Genomic DNA, 14,134 nt, shown 5'->3' with positions numbered 1-14,134 from the left:
TGGTCTGGTCTCTTGAATGTTCAGTCATGAATCTACAGGAAGTAAACCGATGGGAAGCAGAAAAATTTCAAAGCAATGCCAGGACATGGTATTTTAAACAGATTTCCTGTACAGGGGTAATTAAAATATAGCTGACTGTGGGGCAGAAACGGAAGAGAAATGCTGAATTTGTAGATAAACTCTGAAAACTATTACGAGTTACGAATATTCATATATGGATCGGAATTGTTTATGGCAGTTGTGCCATTAGCTTCTGGGGAGAAGGATTCCGTAGGTATCACCTTCACATTATGGTAAACCTTTGTTTACAGAATTTCTTGCTGCTTCACAGGTCTCTGATGCTGTTAAATTTACAAGAGTATTTATTTATTTATTTATTTATTTATTTATTTATTTATTTATTTATTTATTTATTTATTTATTTATTTATTTATTTATTTATTTTATTAAATTTCTATACTGCCCTTCTCCCAAAGGACTCAGGGCGGTGAACAGCCACAAGATAAAACACATAAATACAAAAATTTAAAATAAATTAAAAACGAATTAAATAATTTGGCTGAATTTAAAATACCCCATAATTTAAAAACAAATTAAAATTTATATTTTAAATGGGGAGAAGATTTAGGCCAGGCCAGCTTGATGAAATAAAAAAATCTTAAGCGCGCGACAGAAGGTGCGCAGATCCGGGATCCTCCGTATCTCCGGGGGGAGCTCATTCCAGATCGTAGGTGCCCCCACAGAGAAGGCTCTCCCCCTAGGGGCTGCCAGTCGACGTTGTTTGGCCGACGGCACCTGGAGGAGCCCCTCTTTATGGGAGTGTACTGGCCGGTGGGAGGCTATTGGTGGTAGCAGGCGGTCCCGTAGATAACCAGGTCCTAAGCCATGGAGCGCTTAAAAGTTAAGAAGCCTGCTTTGTGTGGTAATGTCTGGAAACACATCTCAAAGGTGCTTATGGGAAGATCAAGCAGAAGTTGGGAAGATCAAACAATAAGGATGGGCAACTATGGCAGATGGAACGAAGTATCTTTCTCTAAAATGGACTTCAATCACAGAGCTGAAGCAGTATTGGGGTTTTGGGGGGCGGGGAACGGATGCCTGCTTGTTCTTAAAGTGACCTTTATTCACTGCCCAGTACATGGAACTCAGCATTGCCCTGCATTCTATACCTTTGTGATAATGCTGCAGCCTTTGAATGCTGCCTTCGGTTCTGCCAAGGAGAGAAAGATATATCAAGCTGGACTTGGCTTTGTAGGCCAGATGGGATTTTTGATCATGTTACTCCTGATGCAGAAATTACTGCCTGTGCCAGGTCTTCAAAGGTAACGGTTTACAGCTTCACGCCTCAGTACTGATCCTATGTACCGGATACATTCATAGTTACGATGGGAAAGGAGCATTGATGGGCCACCTGGCTTGAAAAATCATGTAGTGCTATCTTCCCCATCTATACAGAGATTTAGGAATATTTTACTCTTTTTAGCATTGACAAACGAACTTTGCAAGTTCAGCATATGTTATGTTTAAGCTCAGTTTCAGGAAAAAACTGAGGGAGAAATTCAAATATTGATTAATTATTTAATTGAAATTAACCACTGTTTTATCAGAAAAGATTTAAAAGTACCTGATATCTGACTGGTGTGAGTGAGGCATGAGATTTCTGTTAAGTTTCAGTGGAGGATTTTTTGTGGAGCTTTTTGGTATTTTTTTCCCCACTGGACACCCCGAGATAAGACTTTACTTCAGAAAACTTCAATTATATGATGTCACTGTGTAATTGCGTATCTCGAGAGAGGTGAGAGATAGTGACAACCACAGATAATATAAAATGCTCGTTACCCAACATGCAGTTTTGTCTTTAATAAATAAATTTTATACAGTTACTACCAGCATATTTTAGGGTAAGACATTTCATCATTTGTTCATTACTCGTGTTTGTTTTTTCTTCCCCACTTTATTTTCATGTTTCATTATATCTGTGACATTGTGATCTTGCACACAAGAACTCTCTTTTCATCACTCTGTAGTGCGTAGAAAATGGCACTTTGTAATTATTATTATTTTTTACTAACAAGTAATTTTTGGACTGATACAATCATAGAGTATGAAATCTGAAGGAAACATATTTTCCTAGAACAATTTAGACCATGGACTATATATTTTTTCTTTTTGGACTGTTAAGAGAGAGATTGCAATAGAAAAGAAAAAGATACAATTACCTGCATAAATATTCTTAGAGACTAAATTCATATTTTAAAAAATAGAAATAATTTCATTTGTGAGGATTATCCATAAAAATTAAGGATTATTAAAACAAATTAATTCCACCCATTAAACATGCAGGCTTGTTTCAGTCACATTCAGGCACAATAAAAGTGTTCCAACGGGAACCTGTAACAAATAAACACTTAAATTGAAAGAGCGCCAGTGTGATTTCACAGCAGAGGACATCAAGATCTGCAAGTCCTGATTTAAGAAGTGATGTGCATGGAAGCTTGCAACCATGCACACCTCTGACGGGAGGAATTCCTTGGAGGATTTGCTCCTTCAGAGTATATCCAATACCAATATAAAGAGAATTAAGGTTGAAATATGTAAATTAAGTTTATTGATGATCCATTAATTGGATCTTACAGCATTTTGTTTATGGATTCAAGAAATGTCATGTGGTTATGGAGGATTTATGATAGCTACTGTTAAAAGAGCAATTTAGGATTTAATCGCTTGGTTATCTGCCCATGAGATTTGTCAAAAGAAATGAGGAAATTGGCCTGTATCGATTTGTTTTTTTAAAACAAAACATCAGTGCTTTAAGCAGTTATCATAGCCCTTCCTGATCTTGTGCTCTCCTATGGCAGATTCAGAAGCTCTGTTCCAGAAGACTTCATCGCGCCCTTGGAGCTCCAGCAGAAACAGTTTGGCTTAGTGGATGGTATGCACATAATTAAGTCTAGTTCCTATTTCTTGGCATAAGGCATGACTGGGTAAAGGCACATTGCTACATCTCTTCCACATTAGGCAGGGGGCCACATTCACGCAACTTGTTTTGCTGTGCCCCCCCCTCTTATCCTGGAACCTCAGGAGATCATGCTATTGTCCCCCCAACATGCCCATGCTCCACATTAGGGACAGGTCTGTGTTATGCTACTGTCCATGCAGCTTTAACCAGCATTTCCCAATGTTAGCAACTTGTAACAACAGTACAAGAGTTGGAAGGGACCTTGGAGGTCATCTAGTCCAACCCCCTGCTCACACAGGAGACCTATACTAGGAATTCAAACTGCTGAACTGCCAACCTTTCTGATTGACAAGCTCAGCTTCTTAGTCACTGAGCCACCTAGCCAGGCTTTAAAATGTGTGGGCTTCCATTTCCATGTTGGCTGCGGGAATTCTGGGAATTGAAGTCCATACATCTTAGTTTCTGAGATAAAACACTGTCTTAAATACATATGAAAATGCGACCTCCAATTGGCATGTAGAACACTGGTTACGCACTGCACTATAATTTTTGTCTCCCCTCACCTTTTGTCTTTGAACCTGGGATTCAACCGGCCAACTATTTAACCTATCAAACTCAAGTGGCAACAAAGATGGATTTTGGGTACCATCTAGTAGTTACCCAGATACGTGCAGCCAAGATACAGACACGTCTAAGAGCAGTTTGAGAGTTTGAGTTCAATACCCTATGAACATAATATGAAGTAAGGAAGCAAAGAGACAGGATTTGCCTGGGAAAAGAATTTCCTGTCAGGAAGGCTACAGAAATGCAAGATCAAGATCCTTCTAATTACATTTTCCAATGTGTGCATTAATGGACTTGTTACTTGCAAAGCTTTGCACTCTCCAGTCAGTCAGTTCCAGGCCAACCAATCAATTACAAAAAGTAGTACCCATGGAAGTTAGTGTCTCCCTTGCAGCCAAAAGAGGATTGAAATGGGGTCTACACTTGTGTGACTAGTGCCTGATTGTAGGCCCTCTGGGGATATATAACCACCATAATAATCTTTCCCATTCCTACTACCTGCAGTATTTCACAAGGTTGTGTTTTCACAGATTATGGCCTTAAACCACGCCATCCCAAGTTCCAGATACGGAAACAACGTAAGGAGTCAGAAACACTGCACAGAACACATAAAAGCAAAAGGGATGAACCCAATTTTGAAGAGTATTATTACGATGACCTCCTTTGAAAGTGACAAGATGCTGTTTTGCATAGCCTTGCCTGATAAAATAACCAAATGCATATAGCAATAATCCCCATCCTGTTACTTAACACTATTCTAGAAACTCTCCATGCAGCTCTGTATTTTCTTTTGGCTATTGGTTGGAGATAAGATTTCAATGCCAGCATTGTGGCTGTGTAGTGAAAAATAAGTGTCTACTACAGTTTACAATTTCAACAATAATAACCTAGCTCTCAAAAGCCTGTCTTTGTAGTGCCATTCATTTATGTAATATTTAGTAAAAGCGTAGATTCAAACCCCTATAAAGGCATTTTAGAGCATGCCTATTTAGTAGGTAATTACATATTTGGCTGAAATAACGCCTGGCATTAGAGACAGGCATTGTTGTAAAGTTCCTAAGTTCCAATATCTCAAAATCCTTTATTTTTATCCCATCTTTTATTATTTTTGTAAATAACTCAAGGGGGCAATGATACCTAATATGTCCTCCTCCTATTTTCCTCACAATCTTGTGAGATGGATTGAGTTGAGAGTGACTGGTCTGGTTTTCATGCCTAAGCGGGACTAGAACTTTCAGTCTCCTGGTTTCTGGTGCCTTAAACACTAGACCAAACCAGCTGCTCTTTAAGAGAATGTGAGGATGCAGCTATTAAAGCAGATTTCTAGGGAGTATGAAATGGCAGAACATAATGGCAACCTCCAACACACAAAAAACAGGGCCCTCCACATTATACTGTACATAACAATAAAAAATACAGGGGCAGCTTGGCTCACGGGGGGCTACTATGTAAGTGGAGTAGTACTATGTACTACTCCACTTCTCCTAGTGGAGATGCAGGATATGAATCTTGAAAAATAAATGCAGGGAAAAAAAACACAAAAAGAAAGTTGCTTCATTATGCCCCTGAATGGCCATTCCATACAAGCCAAATAGGACTCTAATATAATATGATTCTGCAAAGTTTACAATGTACAATTCTGAAAATCGCAGGCATGTAAGACTTCTCTTAATTTTATGTAAACTCGGATGGGCGGGTACATTACAATACTATCTTTTGGAACATCTACGTTGGCTCCTGCAATTCGATCCTAAGGGCTTCAAACAGTTGTTAAAAGACCTCGTAACACAAAAGCAACACGGTTCCTTTGAAACATCAATGTTTAATCATTGTTGTCATCAGAGCAGATCCAGCAGAAGCACAGAGCCCTCTGCCTGGAAAGCTCGGGCTCGTAGGCAGGGGAGGAAGGCAAAGGCACACCTTTCTGCAGCTCTTGGCTCCTTGTTACCCATGCTAGTCCCCTAGCTTTTGCCTCTCCCACAAGACCTCACTACTGTTTCCTGATTCAGCATTGTGCTTAATGGCTGGAGCATCTCCCAGCCCCCTAATATGGATGAATCAGATGCACGGCTCTCCACAGTATCCAGATTACTCCCATCCCTTTCAGTTTAGGATCTACAGATAGATGAAGGAAAAGGGATAGCACAACCAAGAGTTGCAACAGAGGGTCTTTTCTATATCAGATAGAAATACAGTGGTTCTTTCTCGTTTTCATCTTCAGCCTCCCACATCCTGGCACCCACAAGATAACATTGGGGCTATAATTCCAGACTTCTCAAGCTATCCTCCCTTTCAAAGTCCAAGTGCCAAAGTGTGTCCGATACAGTAGCCCTGGATTACTTTTATAGATATGGGAGGTCAAATACAAAGTGGATTTCTGTTTACTGGGACTTGTCAGATATCTTTTGCTTAGCTTCCATACCCGTTCCCATCCAAGATTTCGGTTTATTATTTCCGTATCTTTTATCTAAGCATATCAACAATCCAATTTTCTTGGTGGAAGTCCAGCACTTCTGTCCTATTAAACAGCAAATGTTAAATGTGGAACATGTGGCAGACTAGAGCAGTCTCCAGCACATAGCAGGAACCCACAAAAGTGTGGAGGAGTTTCTTTGCCCAGGAACCAAACCAGCCCCCTCCTATGCGTGGGATATATGTGGGATATTCAACCCTGCCTGTTCTTGGGCCAGTGCTTTGCTTGCTCATCCAGATGTGTGGGGGCAGCAACTGCTTTCACTGGTGGCATTTTTCTTTGAATAAAGAAAAAAGAGAATGCATTTCTTTAAAAATAGTAATCCCCATGTTTTGCCACCCATCCCACCCATTTTCAACTCCCCAAACCCCCTGCCCAAGGAAAGGAGGTGTACTGAAAGAGGAGGGGCTCTGCATATGGAGGGAAACCGCTCCCATGCCTCTTCCTCCTTCAGACTTGAAGCAGCTTTGTCCATGCACAATGGGGAAATGGCCCTTGTCTATACAGGAAGAGGGGGCTGGGCCTGCCCCTACTCTAGATAGATATCCTCTGTGGGGCACGTATATTCCACGCATTCCTTGTAGAACTGATGGAAAGCCTTCCTGCAAAAGAATGAGAGAGAAAAAGGTGTGTTGAAGAGAAGCTTAGATGTGTGTCATAGTGTATAGGCACGACACGATTCAAGAACCAAGATGCTTCACACACCCATTCTTTTTAAAGTTTTTCATTATTTAGTCCTGTAATTTCAAGCACTTTAGGAAAAAGAATCAGATTTCCCTAAAATAGTCTTTTGTAACCGGCCAAAGAATGATACAAATACAGCACATCCCAGAATTGTAAAGATCTGGCAGAATAACTTGCTTACTGCACATATTATGTGCCAACTATACAGGAAAGGACAGTAAGTTATGCAAGAACTTGTGCCAAATAACTGGGAACCAAGTACCATAAATCTGTAGTAACTCTTGTTTTTTAACAAACAGCATTTCAGAAATGGGCTTTTCAAAGACCTAGTAGCTCTGACCTCATGCACATATATTAACGTTCATGCAAATAGAACATTTAGATACAGATATGTATAAATTGGCCTCAGAAAAATGCATCAGCCTTAATGAATTATTCTCTTTCCACACTGTGCTGGGCCTGAGCATCTTTTAGAAAATGCTGCATATTGAAAAACAGGAGTAGCTCCATGAGCCATTAAAGCATCTTAAATGGTGAAGAATTCAAACACTAGATTGCTTTTTTAAAGAGCATCTTGACTCAATACTCTTAAGATTTTCCAGGAAACAGATTACATTTCTGTGAACTCACTAACTTCAGTGAAGATGGTTTCCAGTCAAACTTTGCATCTCCCTGAAACAAATCCTCATGCCATACTAATGGGATTCTAAGCAAACTGAAGACAGAATTAGAATTCTCAATAAACTATGTTTACCCTTTCCTGGGCACTGAAAAATGGCTAATCCCTGACCCTAGCAAGTATGCTACGATCACTGCTGCAACCAGAGCTGCATACTACATCCATTATCTGAGGCTAATGCTCCTTTCCCTTAGATCAAATAAAATCCCTAAAAAAATGAGAATCCAGGACATAGCAGCCAACAACTCACCCTACAGACTCTGCAAGTGGCTTGGTGGATTCCTCTGAGACGAAGACATGGCACGCAAATCTGTGGTCAGCTGGGTGCTTGGTAATGAACCCAAAATATCTGATGGAGAAAATAAAATTTGTTAGCTGCCTCAAGAGCAACATTTGTTGAAAAAACAAGATATAGGTTATATTAATAGAGATGAGATGAGATAGATAGATAGATAGATAGATGATAGATAGATAGATAGATAGATAGATAGATAGATAGATAGATAGATAGATAAAGATATGGATGGAGATGGATTCAGTAATAAATACATAGATAAATCCATACCAATACCTCAATTGTTTGCAATGTCTTTTATATATTTCTTAATTCAGTTTGTATTTAAAAATGAGAACTATGTACTGTATTCCTAATGTGTATATCCAATAGATTATCTTAAAGCATTAGGTCGGGCCCAATTTAGATCCACTTACCAAAGTAGGGCTCAAAGCAGTTAACATTTTAACAAATTAAAACAAAATCCAGCCTAGGACAGCAAAGAAAGTAAAGAAACTAGCAAGATTTCTTGAAATAATGCAATAAAGCTAAACTGCTTTTAAATTGTAGAGGTTCCATAAAGGATGAAACAGCAAAAATTCCTAGAGAGAAAAAGTGCCACAATAAAGAGTAAAAAAGACTCTTGGACCTCGCATTGAAATCAATAGAAAAAGATCAAAAATACTTTTACCCGAATCTCTTCTGAAGCCTATGAGGTTTGGTGGGCCAAATATCCCAATAAATATGTTTAGGACTGCAGCCTAGAGCTTGATTTAGAGTTGCCCACAACTGCACATAATCACTGTGGTATACTTATGTGGTGGAAGGGTTGAGGGTAGATAAGTGTAGGTTGCAGATGGCTGCAGATGGGGCCGACACATATACCTCCCAAATCCCAACTGCGCTGTGCTTCAAGTTAGTTGATCTGACTTCCTGTTCTGTGCTTTGCTCTTTGAGCACTCCCTAGTCAGAATGTTAACGTTCGCAGATGTATAAATGCAACACCTATGCAACTGTCTCTGAATGACAGGGACGTACTTCACTGACATGCGATGACGGAGAAGTCTAATTCAGGCTCTACTCATGATTCAATAATCCTCACTCTTTTTTTCCCCTAATAAATCCAAATTCTTATTTATCCATTAGTTTTTGTTTATTCTATTGCTTAGGAACCTTTAAGACTGAGGTCTTCTCAAAGTTATTTCTAATATAAAACTAAAATGTATTATCAATTTATCAATAGTTTTAAAATGCAATAGTTAAAATAAATTTTAGTCATTTAATAGGAGCAAATACTATGAAACCTTTTCATTTAAAAGCCATAGAGAACAAAATATTTTGAAAATCTTTCTGCATATTGTAAAATTCCAATTAAGAATTTTAAATAATATTTCAAATATAGGCAATTCTCGTTATCCGTGATAGTTAGATTTTGCAAAATTGCTATGAATTCTAAAGTAGCAATTGCTGAAACCTTAATTAGGAATGTAGATGTCAAGCAGTTCAAATGTTTTGCTGTTCTGCATGTCCATGAATAAATGTGAAAGTGGCAATGTTGATTTTGCAGTTCCAAATACATTTTTGCGAATAAGTGAATTCACATATACTAAATTTGCAAATAATGAGAATTGCCTGTAGATCCAGCTAAATTCCCTCCGGGACAGGAATTATTTATATTAAGAGCTCTCTATCTCCAAAGCTTGTTAACCTGACCTACCTTAAAGCCAGGTGAGAAATTTCAAATCAATTTCAAATCGTCATTGTCAGTGCGCAACATATGTACAATGAGATTGGTTGAGCTCCCTCAGTGCACCCCCCCAACACAGTGAAGACAGAAAATCCCTAACCCAATAAATCATATTAACAAAACACCTAGTCCTATTGCACCAGTGTGAACATGTTACACATTGCGCCAGCCCTGCAGTCCATCATACTACGTAGTTATAATGTTATTTCTCATTCAGGAGTCTGACAGCCCACGGATAAAAACTGTTTTTCAGCCTGTTTGTGCGGCTGGCTATACTTCTATATCTCCTTTCCGATGGTAGGAGGCAGGGGTGGGTTCTAAATTTTTTTACTATCGGTTCTGTGGGCGTGGCTTATTTTGTGGGTGTGGCTTGGAGGTCATGTGACTAGGTAGGCGTGGCTAGCTGGTCAGAGTCATTTCTGGAAGGTCCTCGCACTTACGACCAGTCCTCACACTTACGACCCAACTCATTTGTTTGCTTTTAACATTGATCAGCTGTAGGACGGCCCTTTGAAGCTCCGCGGCAAGAGTTTTAACAGTTTTTTTCCCTCTAGTTATCAGCTGGGACTCAGGAGGCAGCAATAGATTGGGGATGGGAACAAATAAAAGGTAAGAATAACGTGGGGGGGGTGGGAGGGCGGGGGGGGAGAACCGGTTCGGTGACGTCATATCGTCACCGCTACCGGCTCGGCCAAACCGGACCAAACCGGGAGGAACCCACCACTGGTAGGAGGGTAAAGAAGTGATGACCATCTTTCAACATGAGCAAGTTCTTCCAAATACTCTGTATTCTCACCATTTATTACTTGAAGTAAATACTAGCGATTGCAACAACAATGCCAGCAAGCAATTTAGCTGGTACAAAAATGGTATACTATGATATGCTTATATTTAAACAGCATGGGACACTGGGGACAGCATTGTCAGAAACAGTCTAACTCTATGGTGATGGGTGTGGAGCACCTCTGCATTTCTGTCAGTTGGGCAACTTGAAATGTGATTATTGTTTTTTCCAACAGTAGACAAGCCTCAGCGGGGTGGGGGTGGGGGGAACAGTCTAAAAGTTTTAATAATCTACCAATTGCTTTCTTAATTTATCCAATATTCAAAATGTAAGAATACCACCACTTGACAGCCTCATATCTGAGGCAGAATTAGGCTCGGGCATTAGGACAGCACAATGTATGCTAGCAAATGTTTCTCCTGATTCAACAATGAGAGAAGCATTTCAACACAGCCATGTGGAGCAGTCCTAGATCTGCTTTTCCAAGAAAAGTGAAAAATCAACCAAAATCGGTAGAACACTTCTAATTCCATAGTCGGCGACAAATCCAAACTTCCATCTCCTCTAGATTATGCCTCAGTTTCTTCAGTTTCATGATTTCATCCCAGTCTGCCCATTAACCGATTGAAGATTCTCTGGGACTAGCAGATGAAAAGATTAGCAGAGCACCATGCTCTTTGCAGGCTAATGACCCTGCAATTGAAATGTTTTCTTCCCGCAGTTTCTTATTGATGTTAAATGTGATTAAGGAGATGGCTCCTTTTGGTAACACACAGGCTGAAGTGTGGGACACAAACCCTCAAGTTCAACTTTCTAAAATAAGCAAAATTGAAATCACTCTAATATTTTGGATTCTAAATACAGTTCAGCCATTTAAAGATATGCAATGATCAATATCTTGAAAATTAATCATCTATTTAGAAAAAAATCTACTCAATAGCATATGTTGGATGGGAAATATCAAAATCTTCTGTATAAGAGCTATAAATTGATTGTGTGGGGTTGCAATCCAAACCCTGTCCCTTTTGTGTGTCAATAGGACAGGCATATGCAAAAGGGTAGGGTTTCTAGTAGGACAGAACTCCCAACATCTTGTATATTTTGGTACCCCCCCCCACTCCTACAGATGACTATGTATTCATTGCATGTAGATCATCCCATCCATCTACTGTATGCCTTCAAGGTTGTTTCTATCAAACATGAAACCACATTGGAAAGGATTTAAATAATTACATACATCCAAAACAATCCATCCTTGCATTTTGAAGGCCTCGAAGAGCTAACTCTTCCTACAGTTAGTGGGGTAGAATGAGATTGAAGCCAGGCAAGATGATATGCTGATGTTGGGAGAGTGTTGCCCTATAGCACCATGAGGTTTTTTTTGTGATTATTTAGGAGGTGTATTTGTGCTGCCTTTATTGTTTTGTGAGTCACTCAGTATTTTGGTTACAATATGAGCAGTTTATGGGTCTTTTAAAGGAACAAGCAAACAAAAAGTACCTGAATTTAAGAAGTCACGTTCTGTTTTGAATTTTGCTTATAATAGAGGAGACATATTTAACATAGACTAGAGTTTTGGCTTTGCTTTTCTATGAATAGTCTAATCACTGCTTGATTATAGGTAACAAGCACCATGCTTTCCTACAAAAAAGTATAAACCAATGGTAAAGAAATATTTTTTGTAAGAAAAGCTGTTGACCCATGCAATGGTTCAGTTGGAGTCCAGATCTGATTGAGAGAAATCAGAGCTAATAGAGATAGCATTTCAGAACTACATAGCAATTTCTCCATGTTCACTCCACTTGTTTTCTATATGTGTGCATATTTACCCATTCAGTAAAGGAAGCTATTATCAATACACAACTCAGAGAACAAGACTGGACTCACAGCTGGATAATGAACACCACAGAACATAGGTAACTTGTTCAGAATAAGGAGGATCGGTAATTTCAGTGTATGGAACATAATATTTATTCCACCTACAGTATTTAAAATTAGATTTCACATAGCTTAAGTTATAAACTATGGGTAATAATTTCTTATGCAACCAATTAACACTTCAGAAAAGCCTCAAATCCCTAAGATTATCTCAAATTTGGAGCTGTGGGTACATAAATAATAAGTGGAGTTTCTAAAGCAAAAATCATTAGAATCCTTAGCTCTAATGCCAAGCACGTCAAGGAAGCTAGATTACATTTTGGGACTGACTTACTTGTTGTTCTTTGGGTGGTATCCACAAAATGAAATATTCTTCAACTGGAAAAAGTGGCTACATTTATTCCCCTGCAGAAGGTAAAAAAATAATTAATAATCCAAGTTATCAAATATGTGATAGCCATTTCTTAAACAAAAGAGCAAGTTAAATTTAAGGATGTTGCTTAGAAAAAACGAATGGTTGCTGTACAACTATTTGCAATTGCTTGCTCTGCACGGAAGTTTCCTAACCATGAAAGAGAAAGCTGAATCCCAAACTTTCCTACTCTCACTAAAAGCTTCTATATGACATGGGAATTTGAAAAGGAAATTCGAGGCTTAGGTGACAGGAAGGCAGCAATAGTAAGAGAATAATGGGATAATTCCAAGTGCTGTTTATACAGGAGCCTAGCCATGCATTCTATGGTAATTCATCTGAAAGAGTTTGTAGGCCATTAATGTGAGCAAGTTTATCTATAAAGCTAGACCAGAAATCAAGTGACTGTGATTTCTAGTCCTCCCTAGGCAGGGAAGCTGGTTGGATGACTTTGGATCAAGCTACTTCACATGGTAATTGCTATAAGAAAAATAGCAGTAGGGAACAATATGTGGCACCAATAAATGAGAATATTTATAGCTCAGGGTTGATATGAGGGTCCTTGGTGCTCTCTGAGCTTGCTTGTTTTCTTGCAGACATTCCATTACCCAAACTAGGTAACATCATCAATGCTGGTACTGATATGTATCAGTGGTAGGTTTCAATTTTTTTTACTACCGGTTCTGTGGGTGTGGCTTGGTGGGCGTGACATGGCTTGGTGGGCATGGCAGGGGAATGATACTGCAAAATCCCCATTTCCTCCCAATCAGCTGGGACTTGGGAGGCAGAAAATAGATGGGGGCGGGGCCAGTCAGCATTTTTACTACTAGTTCTCTGAACTACTCAAAATTTCCGCTACTGGTTCTCCAGAACTGGTCAGATCCTGCTGAAACCCACCTCTGATATGTACTCTATCCTAAGTTGTACAAAACAAATGGCGGGATATTTATCTAGCTAACTAACCTTCAAACATCCTTCATGGATTCTCACTGCAATGATAGCTTGGAAAAAAAGCTGCGTTATCTGCAGTCAATAGGATCAGTTTGCTTGCTGGATAAATGAAAGGGTACGTTTTTTCTTGTGGTAATAAAGACCTTGGCTTATTTACCCTAGTGGATACAATTATATCTTATGAAAATTGAGTAAGTAGGCAGCATACAAGTCCATTTACCTAATGAATGAATGAATGAATGAATGAATAAATAAATAAATAAATAAATAGTTTTTTTTCACAGTTTTAAACACATCTAATTTAGATAACGATCAAAGTGATGCTTGTCTGCATAATATTAAACTGAACTAAATTTAGTATACTTGTGTGCAAAGCAATGTAAAATAACTGGAAATTAATATTTGGGTTTATAAGAAAAGAAATACATTTAAAAATTGGGCAAAACTTTGAAAACAGATTTCCTTTCCTTTCCTTTCCTTTCCTTTCCTTTCCTTTCCTTTCCTTTCCTTTCCTTTCCTTTCCTTTCCTTTCCTTTCCTTCTTTCCTTTCCCCTGGTTCCATTGACCATGAATGGCCTTGGCAAGCAGTTCTGTTTCAGCATGGCCTTATTTCTTCCTAAAAACTCCTTCTAAATTACTTATCCAGAAAAGCTACTCAAAAGAGCCTTACTACATAGATCTTCAGAAGCCTGCTTAAAATAGTAGCAGAAAGATTTAGCAAAGCTGCAA

The 14,134-nt window shown here is 38.9% G+C and overlaps 2 protein-coding genes across 2 annotated transcripts in view; one reads left to right on the top strand and one right to left on the bottom strand.

Moving 5' to 3' along the window:
• The first annotated feature begins 1,260 nt into the window (after nt 1–1,260).
• FREY1 (Frey regulator of sperm-oocyte fusion 1) lies at nt 1,261–4,190 on the top strand. The gene is made up of 3 exons (XM_070931229.1): nt 1,261–1,322; nt 2,859–2,932; nt 4,054–4,190. The coding sequence occupies exons 1-3, from the start codon at nt 1,261–1,263 to the stop codon at nt 4,188–4,190; spliced, it is 273 nt and encodes a 90-aa protein (XP_070787330.1).
• A 1,147-nt stretch (nt 4,191–5,337) lies between these two features.
• The window catches only part of MAPK8IP1 (mitogen-activated protein kinase 8 interacting protein 1), a 45,783-nt gene continuing 36,986 nt past the window's right edge, over nt 5,338–14,134 (bottom strand). The window contains exons 10-12 of the mRNA XM_070931228.1: nt 12,377–12,447; nt 7,610–7,708; nt 5,338–6,598 (exon numbers count right to left, since the gene is read on the bottom strand). Coding sequence (XP_070787329.1) covers nt 6,526–6,598; nt 7,610–7,708; nt 12,377–12,447 — 243 coding nt within the window. The 3' untranslated portion in view covers nt 5,338–6,525. The remainder of the gene's footprint in view (nt 6,599–7,609; nt 7,709–12,376; nt 12,448–14,134) is intronic.

Source organism: Pituophis catenifer, unplaced genomic scaffold (assembly GCF_029215685.1).
Source record: "Pituophis catenifer annectens isolate HBS135680 unplaced genomic scaffold, rPitCat1.0.hap2 SCAF_1, whole genome shotgun sequence".
NCBI lineage: Eukaryota > Metazoa > Chordata > Lepidosauria > Squamata > Colubridae > Pituophis > Pituophis catenifer.
The sequence above is the reverse complement of the archived record's forward strand: the minus strand, read 5'-3'. Positions and strand labels throughout refer to the sequence as shown.